The 24,114-nt window shown below is 47.3% G+C and overlaps 1 protein-coding gene across 2 annotated transcripts in view; it reads left to right on the top strand.

The window, feature by feature from the left end:
• The first annotated feature begins 312 nt into the window (after nucleotides 1-312).
• The window catches only part of ABHD2 (abhydrolase domain containing 2, acylglycerol lipase), a 95,134-nt gene continuing 71,332 nt past the window's right edge, over nucleotides 313-24,114 (top strand). The window contains exons 1-3 of one of the 2 annotated variants that reach the window (XM_037000697.2): nucleotides 313-467; nucleotides 21,410-21,499; nucleotides 23,538-23,737. In XM_037000697.2, coding sequence (XP_036856592.2) covers nucleotides 23,544-23,737 — 194 coding nt within the window. In that variant the 5' untranslated portion in view covers nucleotides 313-467; nucleotides 21,410-21,499; nucleotides 23,538-23,543. The remainder of the gene's footprint in view (nucleotides 468-21,409; nucleotides 21,500-23,537; nucleotides 23,738-24,114) is intronic. The other variant, XM_037000698.2, reaches the window with a different exon arrangement.

Below are 24,114 nucleotides of genomic sequence, written 5' to 3'. Positions count from 1 at the left end.
CAGCCTGCGGTCACAATTGCCTCCCTCTCTGTACTCCGCCCCCATCAACATCAAACTCGACCCATCTTCTAGCCCTCCTCCGTTTTCCCCGCCCCCTCTAAGAGGCATGACCCAATAGCGTCTTGGCTCTCCGGCCACAGACGTCAAAAGTAACCAATTGTCGAGGAGCTTTTCGCCAAAGGTTCCGCCTCCACTCTGAGGAGCATCTCCGCTAACCAATGGGCTACCCTTCGGGGCTAGTAGAGCAGCGGCTGGGCAGCCCAATGAACAGGCGGGCTCTAGCGGCTAGGGGCGTGGCAGAAGCCGTTGTCAGGGGCGTGGCGGCAGTTGCTTGGGCGGGGCCGGTAGCGGCGGGAGCTGCCCTGGCAAAGGGTTCCGGCTGCATTTCCATGAGCTCCGCCGGCAGCCGCGGAGCTACGGCAACTGGACTGCGGGCGAGCTGGGCCGCTGTAGTCAACCACGCGCAGGTAAAGCCGCGGCCGAGTGAGCTCCGCTAAGCCGGGATCGTGCGCCGTATCGCTCAAGACAAATCCCTGAGCCCAGATGTCCCCGTCGTGGCTCGGCCCGTCACGCCGCTGCCCGCGCGCCGCATATCTCCCGGCCCTGTCACCTGGCGCCACGGGGGTCCCGAGTGCCGGCTCGCCCAGTGGCGCGGAGGGAGGCAACCTGGGCCTCTGCGGGTGGGACACGCCTTCCGGAAAGCCCTTTGTCGCTTCCTGCCCCAGGTACCAATTTGGGGCCATCCCCTACTGCGGCTTCCCTGCCTGCCATCCCTCCGTCGGTGCGCACTCTTGGGACCTCTGGGGTCTGGGGAGGGGGTTCTGCCGGCCCAGGCTTGGTGACGGAGGTCCGGGATCCGCACCGGGAAGGAGAGGGCCAAAAGGCCTGATGACACCCCCACATATCCGAGAGGCCTCTGCGTTTCTGGGCTACAGGGACGCACGCAGGACCGATGGGTTCAAGTCATAGGGAGGCAGCTTTTGACGCACCTGGAGGCGCACTTACTGAGCTCGTCCGGCGCTGGACACCGTCCTAGGCGCTTTGTGAGCTTTCCCCGCAGCGACAGCTGTCCAACAGCACGGGCGTCTGCCCGCCGGAGCCTCGACCTTGGAAGTGCCCTGGCAGAGGCCAGATGACAGGCACCTGTTCGGGATGCTTAGAAAGGACTCCCAAGGGAGGACCGCATGACCCACCTGTAAGGCCCTCCTCCACTCACAGAAGCACGCTGCGTGGCCCTTAATGCCTGGCTTCAGAAGGGTACTTCTCCGGGTCTGTTAGTTTGGAAGGAGCAGTTGAATTCGCCCATAATGAATTCTGTGGTTTCAGCTCTCCAGAGTGGGTGTTAGCAAAGAAAATGAACTATACCAAGAAGATAAGGTTTATTTAGTCATCATGAAATTCCTTAATTTGAACTACCAATGAGCTGCCTTTCTTTTGGTGGCTCCATCTCAGTGTGCAAGTTTGTCACCTGCATTCCACTAACCAGATGCAAAGGCAGGTTCCCAGAACAGGCTCCTGAGAGGGGCCTTGGGAGACTGTAAGTTTGGGTACATTTGACTGTACAGTAATCTGGGCCCAGAGCTTATTGAGGGCCATTTTGTTACAACTGCATTGAGTCTGAAAGAGAAGCAGTGTATTAGCTCTTTCACTACCGTCTGCCATATGTCTGAATAGATTGGACATCATAGTCGTCGGAAATGAAGGTCAGGAGGCAGAGAAAGAACCTTAACACAACTGGCTGGTTATTTGAGGATGAATTAACCTTTGAATAACCAGTCTGAAAGCAAACCAGTCCATATACTGCTGATTGCCAGCATGGATTTAGAGATTTTAGAGCTGAAGACCCCTTAGACAGAGCTCATCTAATCTCCACAGATGAGGAAACTAAGGCCTGGGGAGGTCACAGGCTGACTGGTCATCACAGAGCCATGTTGACCCCGGATCTAGCTGGTGCATGACTGGCATTTCACTCCCAGCCTAGTTATCTCACTCTCGGTGTTTAAATTCTAAGGAGTCTAGTGAGGTTAAGAGCATAGGTTTGGGTGCCAGAGAGCCTGAATTTGAATCCCAGCCCTACTTCTTGCTGGGTATAACCTTGGGCAAGTTACTTAATCTCTCCCATGCTTTTGTTTGCTCGCCTTTGAAACAGGAATAATAGTGGTACTTAGATTAGAAGGTTGTTTCTGAGGTTTACAAGAATTATTGTATCTTTAGCATTGAGAACAGTGCCCGGCACATAATAACCACTGTAGATTTGCTAAATATATCATTCTGTTGCCTTTACACAGTTTTTCTTCCTATCTACCACCCAGTATTTTCTATCAGGAATTCATTTTTTTTCCTACCTCCTCTCCTCCAGTTCGTAAACATATTCCAAATCTCACTGTAGCACAGACATCTGTGGGGTTTTCCAAGTCACGTTACATTTTTTCCCTGTCTTTTATTGAAACAGGCAGTTCATTTCCTTGTTGGTCCTTTCCTTGCAATTACACTCTTTTTAGACTCCAAATCTTTTTTATTCTCTTTTAAAGGAGGGGAAAAAAACCCTCAAAGTGATAAAGTCCCTGATGGTACCAATCTCCACGGCATCCTTCCAGATATCTCTTCCCTCTGTTCGGCCCTCCTTCTCAGTTGTCACTGTGATGCAGCTTGATTATAAATGGATGAACATTTTTAGATTAACATTTCATGAGCCACGGTATTAAGTGCTTTTCGGAAGTTCAGGGATCGGGTGTCAAATGCATTTAAGCCAGTTACTTAGTCATTCGAGCAGGGGGAGTACCAAGTGCCTGGCAGAAACACAAGCGTGTGACAGATTTGTGCTGGTAATCTAGCTTGTTCACTGTTTTTTTCTGCATTTTTCCTGTTCTTTTCGTGAGTTTGAAGTAAACCAGATGGCAAGTGCAATGAAATAGTCTTTTCCTCTTGTTTTAGTTGGGAAATTCCCCTTTCTTTCTACTTTTACCTTTGTCTCCGTTATCACCTTCACGGTTTGGATAAATATCTATTCTCAGTTTGCTGGCAATTCCCTTTCTAATTAGAAGATACCTGTCATCTTTATTTCTTGCAGGAATTGGTCACCTTTGGTTTTCCCTTCTCTGTTTTTATGTTTTCTAGAATGAGCCAAGGATTATTACTATTCATTGACACCTTCTTAAGAATTGATTCTGAGTTTGGTTTTTTGTTTAGGATGGACTAGAGCTCAGCCATCTTAGAATAATTGTTTTAGTTTCCTTGTGTGTTGATGTGAGTCCCTTTTTATCTTGCTCTCTTTTCTCATAACATCTTGGCGAAAGGGCCTCTCATTTGCTGTTATTCCTCACTTCGTGCACTTACACCTTTCTCCTGGTAATCTCTGGCAGCACCCACCCAAGAGGACAGTGGTTCCCCACTGTCCCTGCCCAGAGCACCTGCCCAGAGCATCAAACAAGTTCTTTGATCCTATGGAAGACAGGGTGGAGTCTCTTATTTTTTGCCTAACACCTGCCTCTTTGAAAAGCCCTAGCCCAAAGAGACTTCCAATATGATGGAAGTCGATGGGGCAGACTTTCTGCTGTGACCTACCATTTGCAGTATTCTCATTTTTGCCATGTGGGTTTTGAGACAAGTTAAGTGCAGAGATGACTGGAGCCTGAAGTGCAGAAGCCTTCCTGTTTCATCGGGGGTTAAAGCGCCCTCAGGAGCAGAGCCCTGGAAGCTCAGGCTGCTTCTTGATGTGGTCCGGCGTTAGGATTGCACAGCAGCTTTTCTTGTTGCAACGTTTTTGGTCAGTGCATGGACATTCTTAACTTCATGCTGCTGTTCCTGTGTTGAGATCATAGATGCTGGCATTATCTCCACGAAGGGTTGTTTTCATATCTGCACATTATTTTTGTAATAGTCTTGGTTCCTGGGCATCATGTCTTGGATTACATGTTTTCCAGCTATAAAATGGCTGGCGTGGAGAGATGATCAGACCTCTGTTACCCGTGACGCTGGGTACTGGACCCAGTTGAGTGCAGGGTTTGTTCACAAGGACTCATTTTCTGATCTTCTACAGTAGTTAAGTAGCAGATGGGTAAAGAGCTTATTAGAGAATTGGAACACTGAAACCCTTGGGTTTGCCTGGTTTTGATCTTCTTTTTGTTGTCTTTAAGTGGCGGTTCATTAAGTTCAACAAACTGAGCATCTGGTGTGTGCCAGCAACACAGCTGCCCCGATTAACAAGCATGGTTGGTTTGCTGCATAAAGACTATTTTGTTTTTATTTTAGATTTTTGAAGCTTTAATGCTCTTAATTCAAATTTTAAAAATAGGTGATGTATTTACAAGAGAAAATATTCGAAAGGCACAAAAAGTTAGACAGTAAATACATTTCTATCCACCCTTAACTCCTGCCCCCTCATCTTGTCCCTCAGAAGCAACCAGTGTTACTGATTTCTTCATCCCCCAGAGGTATTCCATGCACAGCCGAGGTATGTTATGTATCTATTAACAAATCATTATGAATATCCTGTTCCCTTTTATACAAACGGTACCATACTACACACGCTATTTGGAACCTTTTCTATTACTTAATATTTTTTGGCAATATGGAAAGAGCTTCAGCATCATTTTTTATGGACGTGGTCTATTTTAGATAAGTTTTCTGTTTCTAAGGATGCTAAGAACCAGTCTTATTTACACAACAGCTTCACAGGGAGATCCTAAAGCATTGTGTGGATACTTGGGGGTAAATATTTTTCTTCTCTACATCCTGCAGCTCTAAGCCTGGGAAGAGGCCAGATGAGGCAGAGAGCTTCTCCTAAAGGTCGTCCTATGAAGGGAGAGTGAGGAGCATTGGACCTAGGGCCCTTAGCTTTGCCCTGTGGGCAGAAGGTGCTGGAATTGTCGGGGAAAGCAAGCTGTGTTTCCTCTGGTCCCCAGAGAAGGCTCCTGGCCATTCGGATACACAGGTGTCCATGCCACGTCTAACCCTGCCTCCTGCCCCTCAGCACTGGCTCTTTGTCCTCGCCCTCGGGCATCAGAAGGGAACCCTACCTTCATCACGGGACTTCCGGTTTGGATAGCTTAAGCACCCCACCCCTTCTTTTCCCTCACCCCAGGAAAAACCAGCTCTCCCACCTGCCCCTCTGAAGTGTCTTTCCCAAACCAACATTTGGGAATATAACTTTTGTTGCTCTCCTTAATAGCGTTTCCCAACTTCTCCCAATCACTTTACCATTTCCAAGGTCTGAACCTGACACTGCCTTGCTAAGCTTTCTCTGATTTTGTCTCTAAGAAGAGAGTTTCGGGGTTCTTGATATTTGAATTCACTATGGCTGCGCTTATGTTTTATATAACCACACTATTTAAGCATGATTGTAGGATCATCTGCAGCTCCCAGATCTTGCCGGTTATTTTGTTTCTCTTTTCTTCAATCTTCATCTCATTTTTATTTACCTGCGAGTCTAATTTAGAGTCACCTTGAACTTGAATTAGATCTTCAAGATGTTAGTCAGCTAGTCTGGAGTTACTACTTTCTGGTCTTTGCTTGGTGCTGGGAGTCCACAGTACCCATCCGCTGAACCAGAGACGGAGTTATCCGGTACACTTTTTCCATTCTCAGGGGTAAAGGAGAGAGAAGCTTTGAAAAAGTGCCCCCATTTGTTCACACCCACTCTGGGCATGTATGGGCGCTGTTTAGTCTTGTCAATGTAAAATTCTTAAATTTAAGAATCAGTTAAACTGAAGATCTCCCACCAAGGGGTCTGACAGGACTGACAGGAAAGACAAATCAGGAAGTCCAACATAGGGCTGCCAAACTCTGATTCTTTCAAATGAAGAAATAAAAAAGCCCCATCATCTCCCATCACTTAAGATATTTTAACACCAAAAATGTGGGAAGGTCCGTATCTCAGAATAAAGAGCAACCTTCTGAACAGAACGTATGTGTATTGATAAAAAGGTGGAGGTTATGGGATTTGAACGTGGCGTTTGAGAGGGCCTCAAGTAGAGGATTCTGTTCTGGGAGGGGCCCCTTTCTCAGTTTCCTTAAGGAGCGCCGGCTCTTGTCTGGCTGGGAGACCTAGCCGTTCCTTGAGTTCAGCTAACCTAGCCGTGGCGTCATGTGGCCCAGCTCTGGGCACAGTTTGTTTTGGTCGTACGGTCTACACCACGTCGATATGCAGGTGTGCGTCTTACGGTGATATGAGCTGGTATTGGGAGTTGTTTTTGACTGTGTGGGGTCTGGATTTGTTCGTGTCCAAAGTGCCATCTTGTGGTTTTAAGGACAAAGAGTCGGGGAGGCTGAGACAGGACCCCAGCAACAAATTGGAAGTAAGTGAGGCCCTTCAGTGATGTGTGTTTCAAAGTGTATGCTTAATTCTTGATTTAATATGTCAGGTGGTGGCTCGTATCATTTCTGAGATACAATGTGACCCCCCCTCTGAGTCCCCACAGCACTTTTTACTCTACTCAGTAGCTCCATGACATTCCATTTACGGGTACTTAGAATCCAAGGCCCAAGGATGTATTCTTGAGGTCCCTGGAGTTCTCCGGAAATGAACAACACTCAGACTTTTTGGTTTCATGTTAACGGTAATTGGAAATATTTGAAAAGCCTGTCCTGGATCATTAGGATGACCTAATTATTTCAGGGTCCAGCCACCTAGCCTCAGGGCCCCCCCTATTTGGTGTGAATTTCTGATGAGCAGAAGCCAGGTAAACTGGCTATAGAGAAAAATACAGAGATGGCCTGAGCATGGAGAAGATGAGGTAGCCTCGGGGGAAGCCAAGCGACACCACTGCAAATGGAGGTCCCAGCTGAGCAAGAGGCGCAAGGCTGGCACTCACAGGACCTGCCAGGCCAGGCGGGCACGCACCACCGTTGTCCCTGGGATTTCAGGTCTGAAACACGGCGTCAGCCTCATTTCCTTCACCTGAATCTTACTGTTTGCATAATTTTTTTTGTATTTATTTGTACAGTTGTTTTGGGCTTCATAATTATAAAAGTGCTCAAAGAAGTTTATGTCTAGTTTTACGTTTGTGTATTTTAAGAAACAGTGTGATAAATAATAATTGACTAAAAGTAACTCAGTTTAAATTTAAGAATCAGTTAAACTGAAGATCTCCCACCAAGGGGTCTGTCAGGACTGTTTTCTTCCCTGAGAGGGGCCTCCAGCACCTGGGTTTGAAAAACCCCAGGGGAGGAATCCTAAGCTCTGTGAGGCAGACAGAGGTTTGCAGTCATGTTTGGGTCCTGGAGGCTCCTTTCCGTGTGTGGAGCACTAGAAATACCGAGTGGAACTGAAGAGTTGGTTTGCATCACTGGTGTTCTGCCTTCACGAGAGCCGGTCTGTATGTGCAGCCAAGTGTCCGTCCGCACTGAGGGAAGAGAAAGGAACCCTTCCTAGTAATTTCTTTGGTTGTTTTTGTCTGTCTACTTTTGGAGTTAGTGAAGGTTTTCTATTGATAGTTGGATGACTGACACACTTGCGAGAAGGGCTGTGGCTGGGATCGCCTGAAACTCACTTGCCGTAGTGATTCATCATCCCAGGGACAATGGAGGCTTGACTGTAGCTCAGAGATGGGTGTGGACTTGAACCTAGGCGACTACAGAGACTGTTTGTACTGTTGCTAAATAATCATTCATTCATTTATTAGCTTCTATTATGGGAATCTGAAAGATACACAGAAGTAGAAAGAATAACACAGTAAACCTCCATGTACCCGGCGCCAGTGTCAACAATGACCAGCCCCTGACCACACCTATTTCCTCTTTACTCCTACCCGCTTCCCCAGCCCACATTAATTCTGAAGTTAGTCATATAGTTGTATCTATAAATCCATCAAACATCATATCACTGTATCGACCATCCAGCCATTGTTCAAATTTCCAATTGTGTAAAAATGCCAGAAGTGCTTTTCTTCTTAAGATTAATTTTTTTGAATCAAGGCTCTGATAAGGGTCACACTGTGACTGGCTGCTCTGCCATTAATGTCGTTTTCAACTGCAGTCCATTCCCCTTTCTTCTCTTCCCCTGTAGTTTGTTGGAGAAACTGGGTACTTTGTCCTTTAGAGATAATGATCAACTTTTGAACAGGTAGTGTACTCACACTGGCTCATGCTCAAAGGTATGGTAAACAGTAACAGTAAATAAAAAGCCTTCCTCGTCAGAAATCAAGAATGGTGCTAGTGTGCATTTTTTCAGAGATGGTTTGTGCATGTCCCAGCAAATGTGTGTACTTACCTCTAGCCCATTTCTTTCTTTCCCATCTAACCAGTAGCATATTGTACATGTTCTCTTCCTTGCTTTGCTCCCTTTACTTGGAATGAAGCATTTTAGCAAATTTCCACATGTCTTGGTTGGTATCCTTTTAATGTCTCCATTATGGCGTTACTGCTAAAATGGAAACGCAGTATTCCTAGGATTGTGTGATTGTACTGGAGTCTCTTGTTTGTTCAGACAACATTCCTTGAGGCTTCTTTCTGCTGGACCTCTGCCATCTGGCTCTTTGGTGGAGCCTGTCCACCCTCTGCCCCACCTCCCAAGCGTGGGCCAGAGGTCACTTCTCACTAAAGCTTTCAGAGCTGCTGACCCCTCACAGCTGGCTTCCTGTGTGGGCTGAGCTGCATTCACACTATAGACTTCAGCTTCTCAGATTCCAAACACCCTGGCTGCAATTCCCTTCTCTGTTCCCGTCAAGTAAATAAAGTGCTCACTCACTCTTGTCAGTGACATTGAAAAATGTACCCATCTAAATAGTAAGATGACGGAAAACGCTAAGATTATAGCCAATGCATTTTTTCCTAATTTAGAAAACATAGTCCCTTCTCCTGGGTCTGTCATTAATATCACCCATCAGTCTATTTATTGACTGCATAGAGAGCTGGAAGTTGCACTGAACTTGCAAGACAAATCTTGACTTGGCCACCGAAGAGCTTATAAGAGGAATGCAAAATTTTTGAAGGCTCTCTTTGGATGGGAGAGGCCTTAGAGAGCATTCAGTAGTCAGGACCACTCAACCCTGTGCAGGGCCTTGAAGATAGAGGCTTTACATCTTTGTGTTCCTAGAGCCTTCCTGAGGGCCTGGCACAGAGAGGGTCCCTAGGCCTCAGTGTCCTTGCTTGCGTTAATAATAACTCATAGAACTGTTGTAAAGACCAAACCAAATGAGGTAATGTCTGAGGATGCACTTCGTAAACAGTGAATTACGTAGTTGGTCTCTGCTGTCAACACCGGGGCATTTTCATGACATATGTGAGGAGTAGCTGAGGTAATGTATTTAAATCACAAGCATTTACTAAATAAACTCTAGAATTACACAAATAGAATTTGTTTCAATCATCCAGTTTTATTCCTTCATTTTAAAGCTATGGTGACTTGTTAGCATCAGCCAGAGAGCAGTACGGACCCCATGATGAGGATCTTTGACCCCTAACCTGCGGTTCTCAAACTTAGTCTTTTCTCTGGGTGGCTGAGAGAGAAGCTAATGTTGTGCAGTGGAGATAGGAGCGTGTAGGTGCGTGATACACTTGTCGCCTGTAGAAGATGGTGAAATGGAATTGGGAGTGGTGTTTACTCATAGGCGAGTCTGGGAGCTGGACTCACCGGGCTTTGAAGATCCAGACATTTGCCTCTGACTGGATGCTTCCAGCTGTGTCGGATAAAGAAAAGAAGCCCCTCCTTTGCCTTCTCTGGTGAGCACACCACTGCCAAGTTAGCATAGTGTTTGTGTTTTTAATTTTTAATGTACTAGCAGGACACTTTTATTATCCCCATTTAATGGGTAAGGGAATAGGTGCAAGGAGGTTCAGAAACTTGCCCAAAGTCACACAACCAATAAGTGGTAGAGTTGCAAGGCAGGCCAGACCTGTCTGTCCCCAAAGCCTGTGAATTTATTCAGCCTGTTGTGACCTCACTACCCACCACCGCCTGCCATCAGCGTACACCCACAGAAAGCATCCCAGAGAATTAGAAATCTTTTGTAATGATTGTTCTGTTTACACAAACCTGTTTCAAATACTGCAGATATTTGAGGAGGAATTATTCCATTTTTCTCTGATGTTAAAAGGATCCCTATTTTATAATTCCACCAATATCTCAATCTAGGTTAACCTAGGATTAACTCTATTCAAACTTATATTTTCTGGATCATATAAGCTCATGTCAGTAGGAAAATGCCATAGACGGTTTTTTCGCAGAGGAATTTTAGAGCGAATAGCAGAAATTTAGAGTCTTCTAATGGCATTTCAGTATTTACCTGAATGCCAGCAGTGAATGGGTCGATTTCTGCCTTCCTTCTTTTTCGGCACCTTTCCTTCCTTCTGTACCTAAAACAGCCTGTCTTTGCTTTGAGTTCTCTTTGTTTCTTTCTGAACAGTTTCTGAAGTAGATTTATAGCTCTTTGAACCTAAGATGTGCTTTAGACAAACAGGAAGAAGGGTAAAAGAAGTCTGGCATTGGGACAATAGCTTCTCTGAGTGATGGAAAGTAGAAAACTTTCATTTAAATGAATAATTATTTGTCTAACCTCAGGATGTTCTTTAAAATACCCAAAGGCTGCTGACAGCCCAGGTCACACTCAGCTTTTCCCCTCGCTCCATGGTAGCATGGCAGGAGCTCATGCAGGCCTATACCTCTCGGCCTGATGTAATAATCTCATAAGAAAATCCTGCTCAAGGCATCAGAATGGTGCTGCTTAGCCCTTCCCCACAAACTCAGTCAATAAATGTTCACAGTGCCTTCTGCATGCTCAACACGGTAAATTTAAACTTGTGTAGAATTTACACATGAGGATCGAATTAGAAGGGCAGAGACCAGAATCACCAACAGGGATAACAAGGGTCTGAACCATCATTTTTATACAGAGATGAGACTTGCAAATTTTCTTGTTATGAAAAGGGTATTTGCAACATGAGAAGGTGGGAAATGGTATGATTTTTAGGGCTTGGCGGGGATGGGCCCCCAGAGGAAGATTCCTATGTAGTTCAGCAGGTTGTACAAAACTATTTGGATGCCATTGAGGCCTTGCAGTGTGTTCAAATGGTGAATGACAATACTCATCCAACATCCTATGGCTTGGTAACCAGATAAATGATTCTCACACCTGCTGCCAGAGCACACGGCAGCCCCTGAGGGCTGTCAAGGAGGCACATGTGCGGCGCCACCTTCCAAGCTGAGGTCTGCAGCTCCGTTGCGCAGTGACTTGCCCTGTCTGCCCTTCTTCCGACTGTCCAGCGCTCCCGGCCTTCGCTCAGCCTGTGAGCCCGGCCTGATGTCCGCACCCACCCCTCCTTCTTTCCTTCTCTCTGTTCCATCTCTTCCCCTAGGTCCCCAGCTCTCTGAGTCCACCTCCTTCTTTCTGCCTCCTTTGTTTGGATTCCTCTAGTATTTATGGTTGGTACTTAAGGATTTCGTACTTAATTATACATGTGTTTGCACGGTCTTCTAATGGTTTCGTAGATGCCCTGTATTACGTGTCTTCCATGGTCCCCACAGAGCTTAGAATGAAGCTGATGCCTTCGGGACCCGTGGGGAGTGGGATGGACTGTCAGAAGGGGGCCCGCCGCCAGCAGTATTAACCCACTTTTGGTGGGGGGTTCTGTCCTCTTATTTACAAACCACTGCTTTATCCATGAGGTTGTCCAACTTACACAGGTGAATCAGTGTTTAGGAAATGGGGTCACTCTCTTTCTCAACTATGAAGAAGCATTTCTCTCATTTGTTACGAAATAATCTTCCTCGATGGCTGGCTCCTCGCCTCCCAGGATGCACATATGCATGAGGAAAGCCCAAAAGAGGAAGTGAATCTCTCTGCTCCCTGTGAGCTACACCTCCTTCAGGGCGTGGAGTATTTTCTAGAGCATTCATGCGGTGTGGGGCAGAGGTGGACTAGGTGGGTACTGGGAACAAATGCCTACCGAATACAGGGAAGTGTAGACAAGAACCAAAGGAGGAGGCTGCTGGACGATACGGGGCGGCAGCTGGAACTCAGCCTCAGGCTTTTAGGACTGAGAGCGAGCGAGCTCCCCAGTGGGAGGCCGGAGGGACAGGCCTAGAACAGTGCGTCTGTGTTGGACGGAACGCTCGAGGGTATGAACCTGCTACTGTCTCTTTACTGGGAAAAGCAATCTCTTTAGCTAAGACCCCAACATATATCAACCCCGAGGGCTGCGCTTTCCATCTTAGAGCTTTTGAATGTTTATTTCTAAATATTTCAGTGTCCTCAGTAGAAGGATTTGATAAAGCTAAGCTCAGGACTGCCTGGGGGGCCATTTCCCATCCTCTTCGTGTGTGAAAATTCCCTAGCTGTTGCTTTCAAACGAGCATTTCTCTACTCTTGAAATATTTAATAAGGTGACTTTCCTCTAAAAAGCTCAAGGCATTTTACAAGCCTTATCTTGAATGTTTCTGCAGATATTTTATAATTATAAAGCTTTTTTTCTAACCCATGTAACTTCATCAACTTCTTTTCCTTAGTAACATGTAATGGCACCTTCCCACCCCCATTCTATAGAAGAAAAAGCAAACTTTCATGAAACTTAGATAATTCACTGAAGGTTGGTTGGCAGAACCTGAACTCAAGCCAAGCCCAGGACTTCTAATTCTAAAATCTTTTGTTCAATCATACCACATAGGTTCTGAAGTTAAGCTTCAGAGTCCCCAGAGAGGGCAAGTGACCTGCCCAGAGATGCACAGCACAGCATGCTCAGAGGGGAGAATAACCCCAGATGCCATTGGAAGCAAATAGTAGGGAGATACAAATGGGTTTCCCTCCTTCTTCTAACATCCAGAATCTGGCACCTCTGGGTCCTTCCACTTGGGTTGTGACCTGCAAGTTGGGGAAAAGGCTCTTCTGAACTCTCAGAATCAGTGGGACTGATGGCAGAGGCCGGGCATGGGCTCCATGCAGGCCCAGCAGTGGGCTGCTTATTCAGGCCCAGATGGGTGACTCCTTCACAGTACTCTTCTCTCCATTTTTAGGCTAAGGGCCCAAGCACCAATCAGTCTTTCATATTTGTCTGCATTTAGCTGTTGGAGTTTGTCTCCTTAACTTGGTCACTTATCACTGTGAAACCCATGTGACCTCTAAACCTGCTGTTCTAAGCTGGCAGGAGATCTTGTTTCTACTCACAGCATCCAAGGTTCATTTATAAAAGAGAAACACGAAAAGCTTGCCTTAAAATGCTATGCACACTGTGTACCCTTGCCCCCAGAACCTTCTCTTGGCCTCGAAGGGCAAGGAGCCCAGAACCTCTCCTGCTTTCTAGGCCTGTGTTAAAGGGTCTGGTGGCTGAGCCCTGAGAGGAGCTGTTTCAACCAACAGAGCTAGTCATTGGGGAGCAGCTGAGCGCAGGTCCGCCCAGCAGGCCAGGGGGCAGCGTGTCCGCTCTTGGGGAGGGGCAAGGGGCTCGCCCTGTTGGTCAGGCCCCCTCACCCGTCTACCTCTTGACGCCTGCCATGGTGGGAGGCAGGAGTCAGTTATAATGGCCACACGTGTTACTGCTGTCATTGCAGGTCCCCAGCCTGTGTGTATGAGCCAGGTGACCACTCTGATCTGGCACAAGGAGGTTTGGGAACTCAGGATGCTCTGGAACAGGACTCCAGTTTTTGTATCTTCGCAGTAACTATGGGTGGCTGTAAGCCCTTTCCTGTTGCAGCTCTGGGTGAGACTTTCTTCTTTGTTGTCATAGTGAGTTCCATGGTGGCCGCGATTCTTCAGCCAAGGGTTAGTGCCGGGCACTAGGTCTTGGCTCTCCATCCCACTTCCCAGTTTCTTCCATGTGGAAACCTGTGTGCAGGCATAGGGGACTGGGTGGGATCCGTACTGTTCCCAGGTCAGGCACTGAAAGTTTCTTTTGTGCCATAAATCTGGAGATGCTCCTCTCTTCAGTTGTACCCTTCTCTTAAAAATCCCAGGAAGCCAGGCACGTGGGTTTGCTGGGTTCTAGTAAACTGAGGTTTCACTTTTGATATTACAGAGTTTAATTACAGTATAGGTTTTTTAATACAGTGTTTGGAGCTCTGATGTATCTTCTGTAAGTGGCTGTCCTCAGAAAATTCTAGGGTCTCCACAGAGGAATCGCTTGCTTATGATTTTTTGTTTTTTCCCAAGTATGGAGTGAATGGTTTCTTCGTGATAGAGTAAACTGTTTTGCTTGCGTTTACTAAGTGCTTTACCCATTCTGCCTCTAGTAGCAAGTACTCTTTCTGCAGGGCAGTTTGCTAATGGGTGAGGCCAGCTTTCTTTCAGTATTTTCCTAAGGGCATGTAAAAGTTAACTGTGCTACTGAACGGGTGACTCAATCTGCAGCTATTTTTAGCTTAGTGACTTTCTTTTGAGAAAGCTCTTGGGTTAGTAGCCGTTCCTGACACCTAAATATGAGGTTCCTGTGCATTTTCTTGCCAAGGGTTGCTTTCCTTTTCATGAGCGTTATACTCGTGGTGGAATTATGGGCATAAATGGCACAGCTGAGAGAACTAGGAAATTCCGGACATGTCGTGACATTTCAGCAGGGTCAGTGTGTGACCTTACCATGCTGTGGAAGAGCACGGCTCAGTGAAACGTACCACCCGAGTGCGTGCCCAGAAAGGCAATTTCAAGGTCATAATTTTGGCCACCACGGGGAACATTAACATAAATGTATTTAAGTGTCTGTAAGTTCCTCCTCTGTGTGTGACGCGGGATAGTCCCCCCACCTTGCGGGCCTGCTCTGTGAGGTGTCGGGCGGGGTCACTGAGGGGCTCACTTCTTCCTTGCTCTCTTCAGTCTCTACCTCCAGCCGCTTCGCAGGGGCCCGACGCAGTCTGGACCGCGGCTACCTCGTTTGATTTGCTGACGGGTATCTAGTCTAGGTACCCAGTGCTTAATGGTTAAAAACAAATGAACTTCCCTACCCCACACCCCACTGCAGTTACTGTCCATCAGCGTAGTAAGATGCTATAGAGTCACTACTTGTCTTCTCTGTGCTGTACTGCCTCCCCCATGACCCCCCTACAGTATGTGTGTTAAACATAATGTTCTCTTGGCACCTCGTGAAATTAGAATTGGCGCTCTCCTTGCCAGGGCTCTCCATTGTTCCGGGAATGCGGCGGTTACTCCTAAGACTCACCCTGCAGATTCTCCCTGGCAGAGGGACACGTGGGCCTAGAACAGCCTGGCTGTGCGGAGAGGTGGTTCTGTGGGCTGCTGGCAGAGGCGCTCACCCAGGGGATTGAAACCTCGCCGTGCAGGGAGAACAGGGCCCAAATCGGCCAGTCGCAGGGGTGTGCCATTTTCGGTAGGCCAGGACATACCTTGGAACCTTCTGGCAGTGCCTCTGATACCGTTCCCAGCCTCATGGCAGTGAGTGGCTTAGTCCAAAGAAACATCCCGGAGGAGGATGGCTGGCCCTTCTCCTGCCAGTCTGCCCTGGGCTTGTTTCTCCCCACCTGCTAGTGGCTTTTTTTGCTTTCTGTAACTCCTCTGACTTTTTTAGTTACATGGCAGATAAGGGAGAGGCACTGGCCCTTTTCCGCCCACCTTCTCCCCAAAGGTGTCACGTTGCCTTCATTTAGAGATGCCAACGTTTATCCAAGTTGCCACCAGAAGGGCTGACCAGCCGGGACGAGCTTTTGTTGGCAAGGTGCCGTGGCCCTCTATTGGCCTTCTGGCGCCCCTCAAGGGCTGTTTTGAGGAGCAAGGCCTGCCCGAGGCTAACAGTGCTGGCTGGCCTAGGGGTTAGTGCAGGGCATTGACGGGTTTGCTAGGAGAGCCTGCCCAGGGAAGAGTAGATTTACCTGCAGGGAAGAAGGGTGGATGAGGGGCAGGACAGATCCCCCAGCAGGAGAGCCGGGTATGTGTCTAGGGAGGGGGTCTGGACTCTGTGCTGCCAGAACCCTGTTTCAGCACGGAAACAAGAACAGGCCTTGGACCTGCTCTTGGAACTCGATGAACACTTATGCACTTATTATACAGTGATTTGTCAAGTCTAACGTGGACCCATGTCAGAAGAGTGTCCCAGGATTAATTTTCAACTTGAAGGAGGCCCAGGTAGTCAGCTAGTTGATAGTATTTGGGAAGAATAGCTTTTGCGGTAATTTCTGTCTGTCGGATTAGGGGATTGACTACAGCAAAATGGAGGAGAGTTTAGGAGAGCTGATGTTTTTGGGGCACTTACCATATACCAGGGATTGTTTTAAAATACCTCCTGTGTATTAACACATTCGGTTTGCAGATGAGGCCCAGAGTGGTTCAGAAACTTGCCCAAGCATAAAACCCATAATGGGTGGTGCCATTTGATGCTGGTCTCACTCCAGGGCCGGAACCTGAACAAAATCCACATCCAGTCAGAATGGAATAGGAGAGACATTCTTTAGGAGTGTGGTTTGGTTTGGTTTTCCTTAAGAGGTACTTGCCGTGCCACCCTCCTAAGGACTGGAGCTTGTGTCAGGTCATTTGGGGTTTGCAAAGAAGAAAGACCAGCCCCGTGTCTGTCTCAGGACCCCCTCATTTACTGGTGACAGGAGAGGGAAGGAAGGCTGCCCACTGAGTCACAGAGGCAGAGAGGCCCAGCCAATAAATATTTGCACACAGAATATGATTTGTGTGTGCGCATTCATGTCAGTTAGCCGATCATGGTGTGAACTGGACGGAGCTCGCCTCTGTAACAAGGATCTTTCAGAAGGATGTGGCAGGAGGTGCCTCTAGAGCACAGGGGTATGGAACCGCCGAGTCGCGAGAGGCGCCTTGGGTATATTCGCTCCTGTTTCTGGAGGCGAAGCCTGCAGGCAAGGGGTTGGCACGGTTGGCTCCTCATGGAGGGCTCTGGAGGCCGGTCTGTTCCCTGCATGTCCTCGCTTCTCACGGTTGCGGGTAATCCTTGGCGCACTGTGGCTTGGTGACGCATTGCTCTGCTCTCCACTCCCCCTTCGTAGGGTGTGCGCTGCTGTGTGCCTGTTTCTCTGTATCCGAATTTCCCTCTTCTCACGAGGACACCGGTCGTGGGGTTAGGGCCCACTCTCAGCGGGATGACCTCATCTTAACTTGATGGCATCTACAAAGACCCTATTTCCCAGTAAGTCACATTCCCAGGCTCCACGTGGATGTGAATTCTGGGGGGACACTGTTCCTCCCACTACACCATATATTGAGCTTTCTGTTTTTGAGGTCGCTCTGTGGAATTTTCTTTCTTTCTCCACGGGAAGTTTTGTATTGTCAGTGAACATGAATATCCCAAGGGTGTAGCCATCATTCATGTGGAATGAATATGAGGAAATTATTGGTATAAAGGGCACAGCTGAAAATACATAACTGTTTACCTTATTTGAAGGAAGAACAAAGGCCCTGAGGGTCCTTATGAGTTTTATCGTTGATGGCCCACGAAGCAAAGCAGGGGATGCCTTGTGTTACAAGCAGAGAGAGTTTTTTTCTGTGTTCTTTAGCTGAGTTGCAGACATTTTGAGTTCAGAGACCTTTGGCATCATCTATTTCTGATCTAATCCTCTCATTTTACAGATGAGGTCTTTAGGGCCCAGAAAGGTTAAGTGACTCGTTCAAGGTCATGAGCTAGGCACCAAGGCCCAGGGCCCCCGGAGTAGAGTAGCCCCCAGAGCAGTGGCCCTGACCCTGGCTGCGTCTGTGCCTCACAAGGCTGCCCCGAGCCGGGAGAGCAGGCAGGAGCCCAGGCCCGCACATTGGTGGGGATGCCAGCCAAGCATGTCTTAGAGACTGAGGGCAGTACTGAGTGTTCCTCTACTGTTGGGCATTTGCCAGCACTTGGGTACCTTTGTTAATGTATGGAGAGAATTTTTAACTGTCATTTACAGCTCATAAAATCACTGCAGCGGGAGCAGGACTGGCATGGGGCTGGGTGCCAAGGAAGGACTGGCCAGATACGCAGTAGGCCAGCCCTTCGTGGAGGCTGGGTGGGCGGGGAGAGATGCTTCCTTGTCCTGCCTCCGCAGACCCAGCCCTGCCGCGACTCTGCGTGACCCCTCCAACCGGCTGGGCTGCCTGGTGTTCATATTAACTGGATTTCACCTGCCCTGGGTAGGCAGAGCAGCATGCAGAATAGTCCAGTGGAAGCTTAGTTTGTCATGTCCGGAACAAGTTCAGACTATTAATATTTAGTGGCAGGTAGAGCTTGAAAGAAAGAACACCATAAAACAAAGCGCAGCTAGGTAAGTTAAAATTAACACCAAGAATTTTGTTCTAAAACAGCCAGTTCATTCCTGGTTTAATATGTATATGTATTTATATATACCTATATTTAATACATATATACTGTACACACACACACTGTCTCTCATATTTACGACCTTTTGTATAAACCCTACAGTTCACCAAGGTCCAGCTCTAGATCTAGCTGCTCCATAAGTCGTTCCCCTGTTAATTTTTTCCTACACTAATTACGCTTGTCCCCAATATCCAAAAATATAGATAGCTTTAACAGAACCTTCCTTTCTTTCCAGTGAAAATGAAAATTCTCCTTAATTGTGTTTCTACACAATGCTCAGCATACAGCTGGGCACACAGTAGGTCTTCAGGTCCTTAAGCCATTGAAGGGGGGTGGCCCTAGGGACATGTGGAAGAACTGCCCTGCTCCTTGGGACTTCAGGTTCATGCTTTGGGTCAAAGCTGCATATTTGGACCATAATAATTGAAAATCTCTCATAAGACTGCCAGCACTAATCTTATTTCAATTTTAAGCCCTTGGTGTTTTTTGAGGGTTGAGGAAATGAATTCTCTATTGCATTTACTGTCAAAAAAAAGAAGTTGTAGGAGGACATTGCCTGTCACATCACTCAAGTTCCCCTTATATAAAGCCCCACAGAGTTGTATTTTTTTTTTAATAATTCTGTGCCAGAAAAGACTTGCTTCCCCTGAGTATCTGTCATGCTTTTGTAGATGAAAGTATAGTACAAGTTAGCTCTCTTTCCATTTTGAAGAACCATGGGACTGACTGGGTTCCCCTTTTTCCCCTGGCAGTCAGAAGTCTCAGGTCCATTCCAGGCTTAACCACATACATAATGGTTGTGTATGTTGACATAGGCATTTCCTTGTCTAGAGTTTCTTAATAGATTTTGTTAGTTGCTATTTTAAAGCCTTTTTTCAAATATTTATTGTCCTTATAAATTTTGGAAAAGAAAAATATCACCTATACCCTAAAAACCCAGTGATTGTAGCATCCATAGAGAACCAGGGACAAAGTATTTCCTCCTGTGTCATTAGCAATTGCCGACTAAAAATGCCCAGAAATAACAGTGGTTGAACAGGAGAGGGTTTATTCTGTCATGTAAGAGAAATCCTCATGCAGGCAGTCTGGGTCTGTCTGATATGGTGGCTCCATGAAATCATCAGGGACCCAGGCTTCTGTCTTTCTCCTCTGCTGTCTTCTTAATATGGCTCCTAGAAAGACCCACCATGGCTTCATGGCCCGAGACAGCTGTTGGACTTGGAGGCACGTTGTCTGTATTCCAGGGATGCAAGAATGAGGGAAAAGAGGAGAAAACTCAACTCCGTGCCTTTCAAGGAGCCTTCCCACAATCAGACCAGCCCCTTCCATGCTGGTGAAGGTTTAGTCACATGGATTCACCTAACTACAAGGGTTCTGGGATCCATAGTTTTTTCTAACTAGGCACATTTTCCAGATTTCTGTTACAAGGAAGGAGAGGCTTATGGGAAAGCAGTCAGAGGACTGCCACATTCCCAAATCTTTCTCCGTGCACATCTCTTCAGGGTTTTGTTGAAGCTATCTCAGTTAGTTTTTGGAAGGCATCATGCTCTAAATAAGCATCAATGTAAATAGCAGTAAATAAAACATACTACATCTTTTTATTTGCTACTGTGCCTTTCCATACTTTTTTCTATGAATTGATCATTTATTCTTGTACTGATAGTATAGGTTTTGAATTTTCAGTCCATACTCCCTTATCCAGGGCTAGGAGCAGTCTGACACAAGTTTGTCTAAAGTTGCGTGTTCAAGTGCCTACAGGGACCACCTAGGTACCAAAAATGATCAAGTAGGCTAGGGATCAACATTGAGAACGATGATAGGGAGTGGTGAGGACTGGGGCAACCTGGATATAGTATGCCTTGTCTAAAGGGGGCAGCTGCCACTCAGCTCCATTCATTGTTGCCATGTGAGACCACTGGCTCAATGTTGCCAAATCTTCTGATTTTCTTTTAAGAGAAACGAGAAATCTGGATTTTTACCTGCTATCCCCTGGCATTTATAACTTGGAACCTAATAAATGCAGATTTTAAAAATGCCAGCCAAAAGCAGTGTCATCCTATGGGCTACCAGTTTAAATTCTTTCAGCAAGACTAGTCTGCAAGTTAAGTGAGTTTCTCCTTAAGGGGGCTTTCGTATTTTCTTAAAATCATTTGGGTGTGGTGGAATCAGAGAAAATTGGGTTTGAATCCCAGCTCTACTATTTCACAGCTGTGTGACTTTGGGTGAGCCTCTGGTGTCTCTGTCTTCTGTGTCACCCGTTTTCTTTCCTGCTTGCCTCTCTCTCTTTGCTTTTCCTGCTTTCAAGTAGCACAGCATGATGCTTAAGAGGAGGGTCTCTGGAATCAGATGTGAATCCTGGTTTGGTTACCTTCTAGCTGTGTGACCTTGGGCAAGTTGCTTAAGTTTTCTATGCCTCGGTTTCCTCATCTGTGAAATGGGGATAATAACAGTTCCTCCTTCCTAGGGTGTGGTAAGAATTAAATGAGTTTGTGTCTGTAAGGTGTGAGGAACAGAGCTTGGCACATAGATAACGCTGTGTAAACGCTGGCTGTCCCCTCCACCCCAACCCCTTTCTTTCTCTTGTTTCCTCTGCTGTTTTGGAAGCCATAGGTCAGGAGTACAGCAGGCTCAGCTCTGGCCCCCCAACTGTCAGGGAGCACATTGAGCTCCTGGGGCCCCTCTGCAGCTGGCCTCCAGCCCACAGGCTGGACCCAGACCTGGCAGGAGATGCGGCTCCCCACCCGTTACTCTCGGCTCTGTTCTGTTTCTGGTACTGTGTTTTTGAGCCCATCTGTCCCCTTATACTTTTCTCAGCTCATATTGTTTTCTGCCGTTGCCATATGTTTGGAAGAGAAGGAATGAGTCAGCTGACTGCTGTGTTGACCTGACGCCTTGCTGAGTGACTTCACTGGTCACACAGAGACGATACCTTCAGGGGTTTCTGCAGGTTACGTTATGAGGTAAAGGGGAAAAGCGGTGTGAGTTTCCTTGAGCCAGAGTTCTGAACACAGCAGATAACCTGTCCTGGAAACAGAGCACGCGTGTCATTCTGTGGATGCACAAGGCCTTCCCCCGCAGAAGGCCTAGCAGCCAAGAGTGTGGCACACATGTTAATTACAGAAATTGTCTTTTTCCCCAAAGACTGGAAATGCAGAGAAACTTGGATTGTGCTTATATTTCAGTCAAACTGCTTTCTCATCCTCTAAACATCACCATGCAATCTTTTCAGCTTCCAGGTTAATTTGAATAAGAGATCTCACCTCTCCTGACCGGCCCAGCTGTACGGTTAACACTCGCAGTAGAGGAACAAGGAATATAGGTAGGTATTGTCCAGACTCTTATGTCTGCTTCCTCTCCCCACCTCCCCTTATGTAAGTAGTGAGTGGAAGTGGGGAGGGAAGGACTGACTTTTTCATCCAGTAAATCCACCCAGGCCAACGAGGAAACAGGTAAGGCCCCCTGGCGCTTTGCTCTGCTCTCTTCCCAGCAGAGGGACAAAGAGCATCACCAGGGTCATGTCAGAGAAACTTAAGAATTCCTGCTGGGTCTTGTTTGGGGCCCTTCCTTCGATGGAATTAGAAGTCCACTTTAACAGGCTGCCTCCCCTGGGTTCTGGGTTCTGGTTGGTTTGATGGCGTAGGTGGCAGGCTCTGATGAGGTGAGGGACCCAGGCTACAGGTTAAACACACAGAGCACTTCTGAGTGCAGGGCCTGCTCATTAGGCCACAGACTGCTTGGAGAATCTGATAGGATATGCAGGCCCCCTCCCCAGAAAACTAAACATTCACACAAATTTTCACATATAATTTCAAGGGGGTTCCTGGACCCTAGAATCCCATAAGGGACCCCCAGTTAAGGGGTTTATAGGTAACCAGCTTTTAGGGGACATGGCCCCAGGTGAGAGGTGATATGGCCCCAGAGGTTAATTTTTAAGGAACCTTCCAGCTCATTAAAGCTCAAAGGTTGATGCCGCCAGGAGTATATTCTGAGGTCATGCTGTGATTCAAAATGGTGTTGGATAAATCTAAAAAAATTTCTTCTTGCCCTATGGCGGAAGGCCAGTTAAGTAGCTGTGATTTTCTACTGCCTTCCCTCACTGAGGTGGGAGCCAGGATCCTCCACTGTGTGTTTAGGTTCCCATTTGCCAAAGTCACCTTGACTGTACAAAAGGGCTTCTGAGTCCCTCTGGTCATGCTGTGGGTCTCCAGAGAATTCATTTGGTGGTGCCACAAACACGTTTTGGGGGGACTGCTTTGTCCTGCCTATTCTGTCTGCACTGCTGGCCAGCAGAGTTCTCATCTGACTGTTTTTAGCAGAGGCTACTTGAAACCTTTCCAGGGGAAGCTGTTGCCATAGCTACCTTGGCTGTGAGACTTCCTAGTTTCTCCTTTTTTGTTAGCATGAAGTTTCCCTGATTTTTTTAAGGTAACAGCTAATACTCTGTTTTTCTGCTGAGCAGCAAGGAAAAGACTAGGTTTTGTTGCTATTGCTCTTGTGGTAGTTGATGGTCAGCCTTGCGTGGTTGAAGGGTGTGTGTGTGCGTGTTTTATATAAGGTAAAGCTACCTCAAAATATAAAATATTAGGAGAGCTTGGGAAAAGCCAGATAGGCATATGCATTTTCTATACTCAAGTTTTTAATTTGGTCTACCAGTTGCATTTGTTTCATTTGTAGCCTAAATGTGGACTAGCGGCTGTAGTCTGGTATCTTTAATCGGGGAAAAAATTTGGCTGAACTTCTGGCTGAAACCCCCAGAATCAAGGACCACCTCAATCCAGGCTGATTCTGAGCTGGACCCCAGCTCCCGGGCTGCCTCCGGGGAGCAGACGGCTGGGTCGGACCCAGATAGCTTCATCTCATCCTGCTCTTAAAACAGCAGGCAATACGGCCACACCTGGGGGCAGTAGCAGGCCCGTCCCATGCCTGTGTCCCAGGCCATGAATGTGAATTTCACACGCACCGCGTACAGCTGGTGTGGATTAGGTCTACAGAGAGATTCTGTGACCAGAAATCATTGTGCCACCTCCAGTCCAGCTTGTACCTCTCTGAGGTTCCTTCTCCTGCTCCCCAAAGGATGCTCTTCTCAGCATTTCCCAATATGCTTACCTTAGAAGTGATCGTTAGGTTAAACAAATTGCCCTGCCCAGTGTGTCGGTGCTCAGGACTGTGTGTCTGTCATCTGGCTTGTTTGTGGCCCATTCAGGCAGCAGTAAGGCCCCAGTGGCGGTTGCACTGGGTGGGCCCTGCGGATATATCTGGGCTGTGACATGCCATCGCTGGCTGTGTCTGTTAGCGTGGTGCGCCCCACCTCTCTTCTGTGCTGCTGCTGGACCTGGACCTGTGCTTCTGCTCCGCAGGTCAAGATGAATGCCATGCTGGAGACCCCTGAGCTCCCAGCCGTGTTTGATGGGGTGAAGCTGGCCGCGGTGGCTGCGGTGCTGTATGTGATCGTCCGGTGTCTGAATCTGAAGAGCCCCACAGCCCCGCCTGACCTCTACTTCCAGGACTCAGGGCTCTCGCGCTTCCTGCTCAAGTCCTGTCCTCTTCTGACCAAAGAGTGAGTAGACCACGCACCTGCTCTGTGCCACCTGCTGCTGTGTTTGGCTTGTGCGGGGTTCAGAGAACCTCTCACCTTGTGTCCTTAAGTCTTCCATGTAAGAGCGTCCTCGGTGTTAAAATAGCCACAGTCTCAATAGAAGTCTGGTGTTTGAATCCTGGAGGGGAGGAGACAGAATCAGATCTTTGTTGCCTGGAAACATCCCTTCCTCCCCAGTATGGTGTCATCATCTGTGACAAGGACTTTGCAGAAAACAGACATTTTTAGGTAGATACAGAAAACTTGGACAATATTCTAGCCCTTGATCAAATGCTTTGTTACCAGTTCTAGGACAGATAACCATCCTTCCCCAAAATAATTAATAAGCAAAAAAGCAG

This window comes from Manis javanica, chromosome 18 (assembly GCF_040802235.1).
Source record: "Manis javanica isolate MJ-LG chromosome 18, MJ_LKY, whole genome shotgun sequence".
Taxonomy (NCBI): Eukaryota; Metazoa; Chordata; class Mammalia; order Pholidota; family Manidae; genus Manis; species Manis javanica.
Note: the sequence above shows the minus strand (reverse complement) of the source record. Positions and strands in the feature narration are given on the sequence as shown.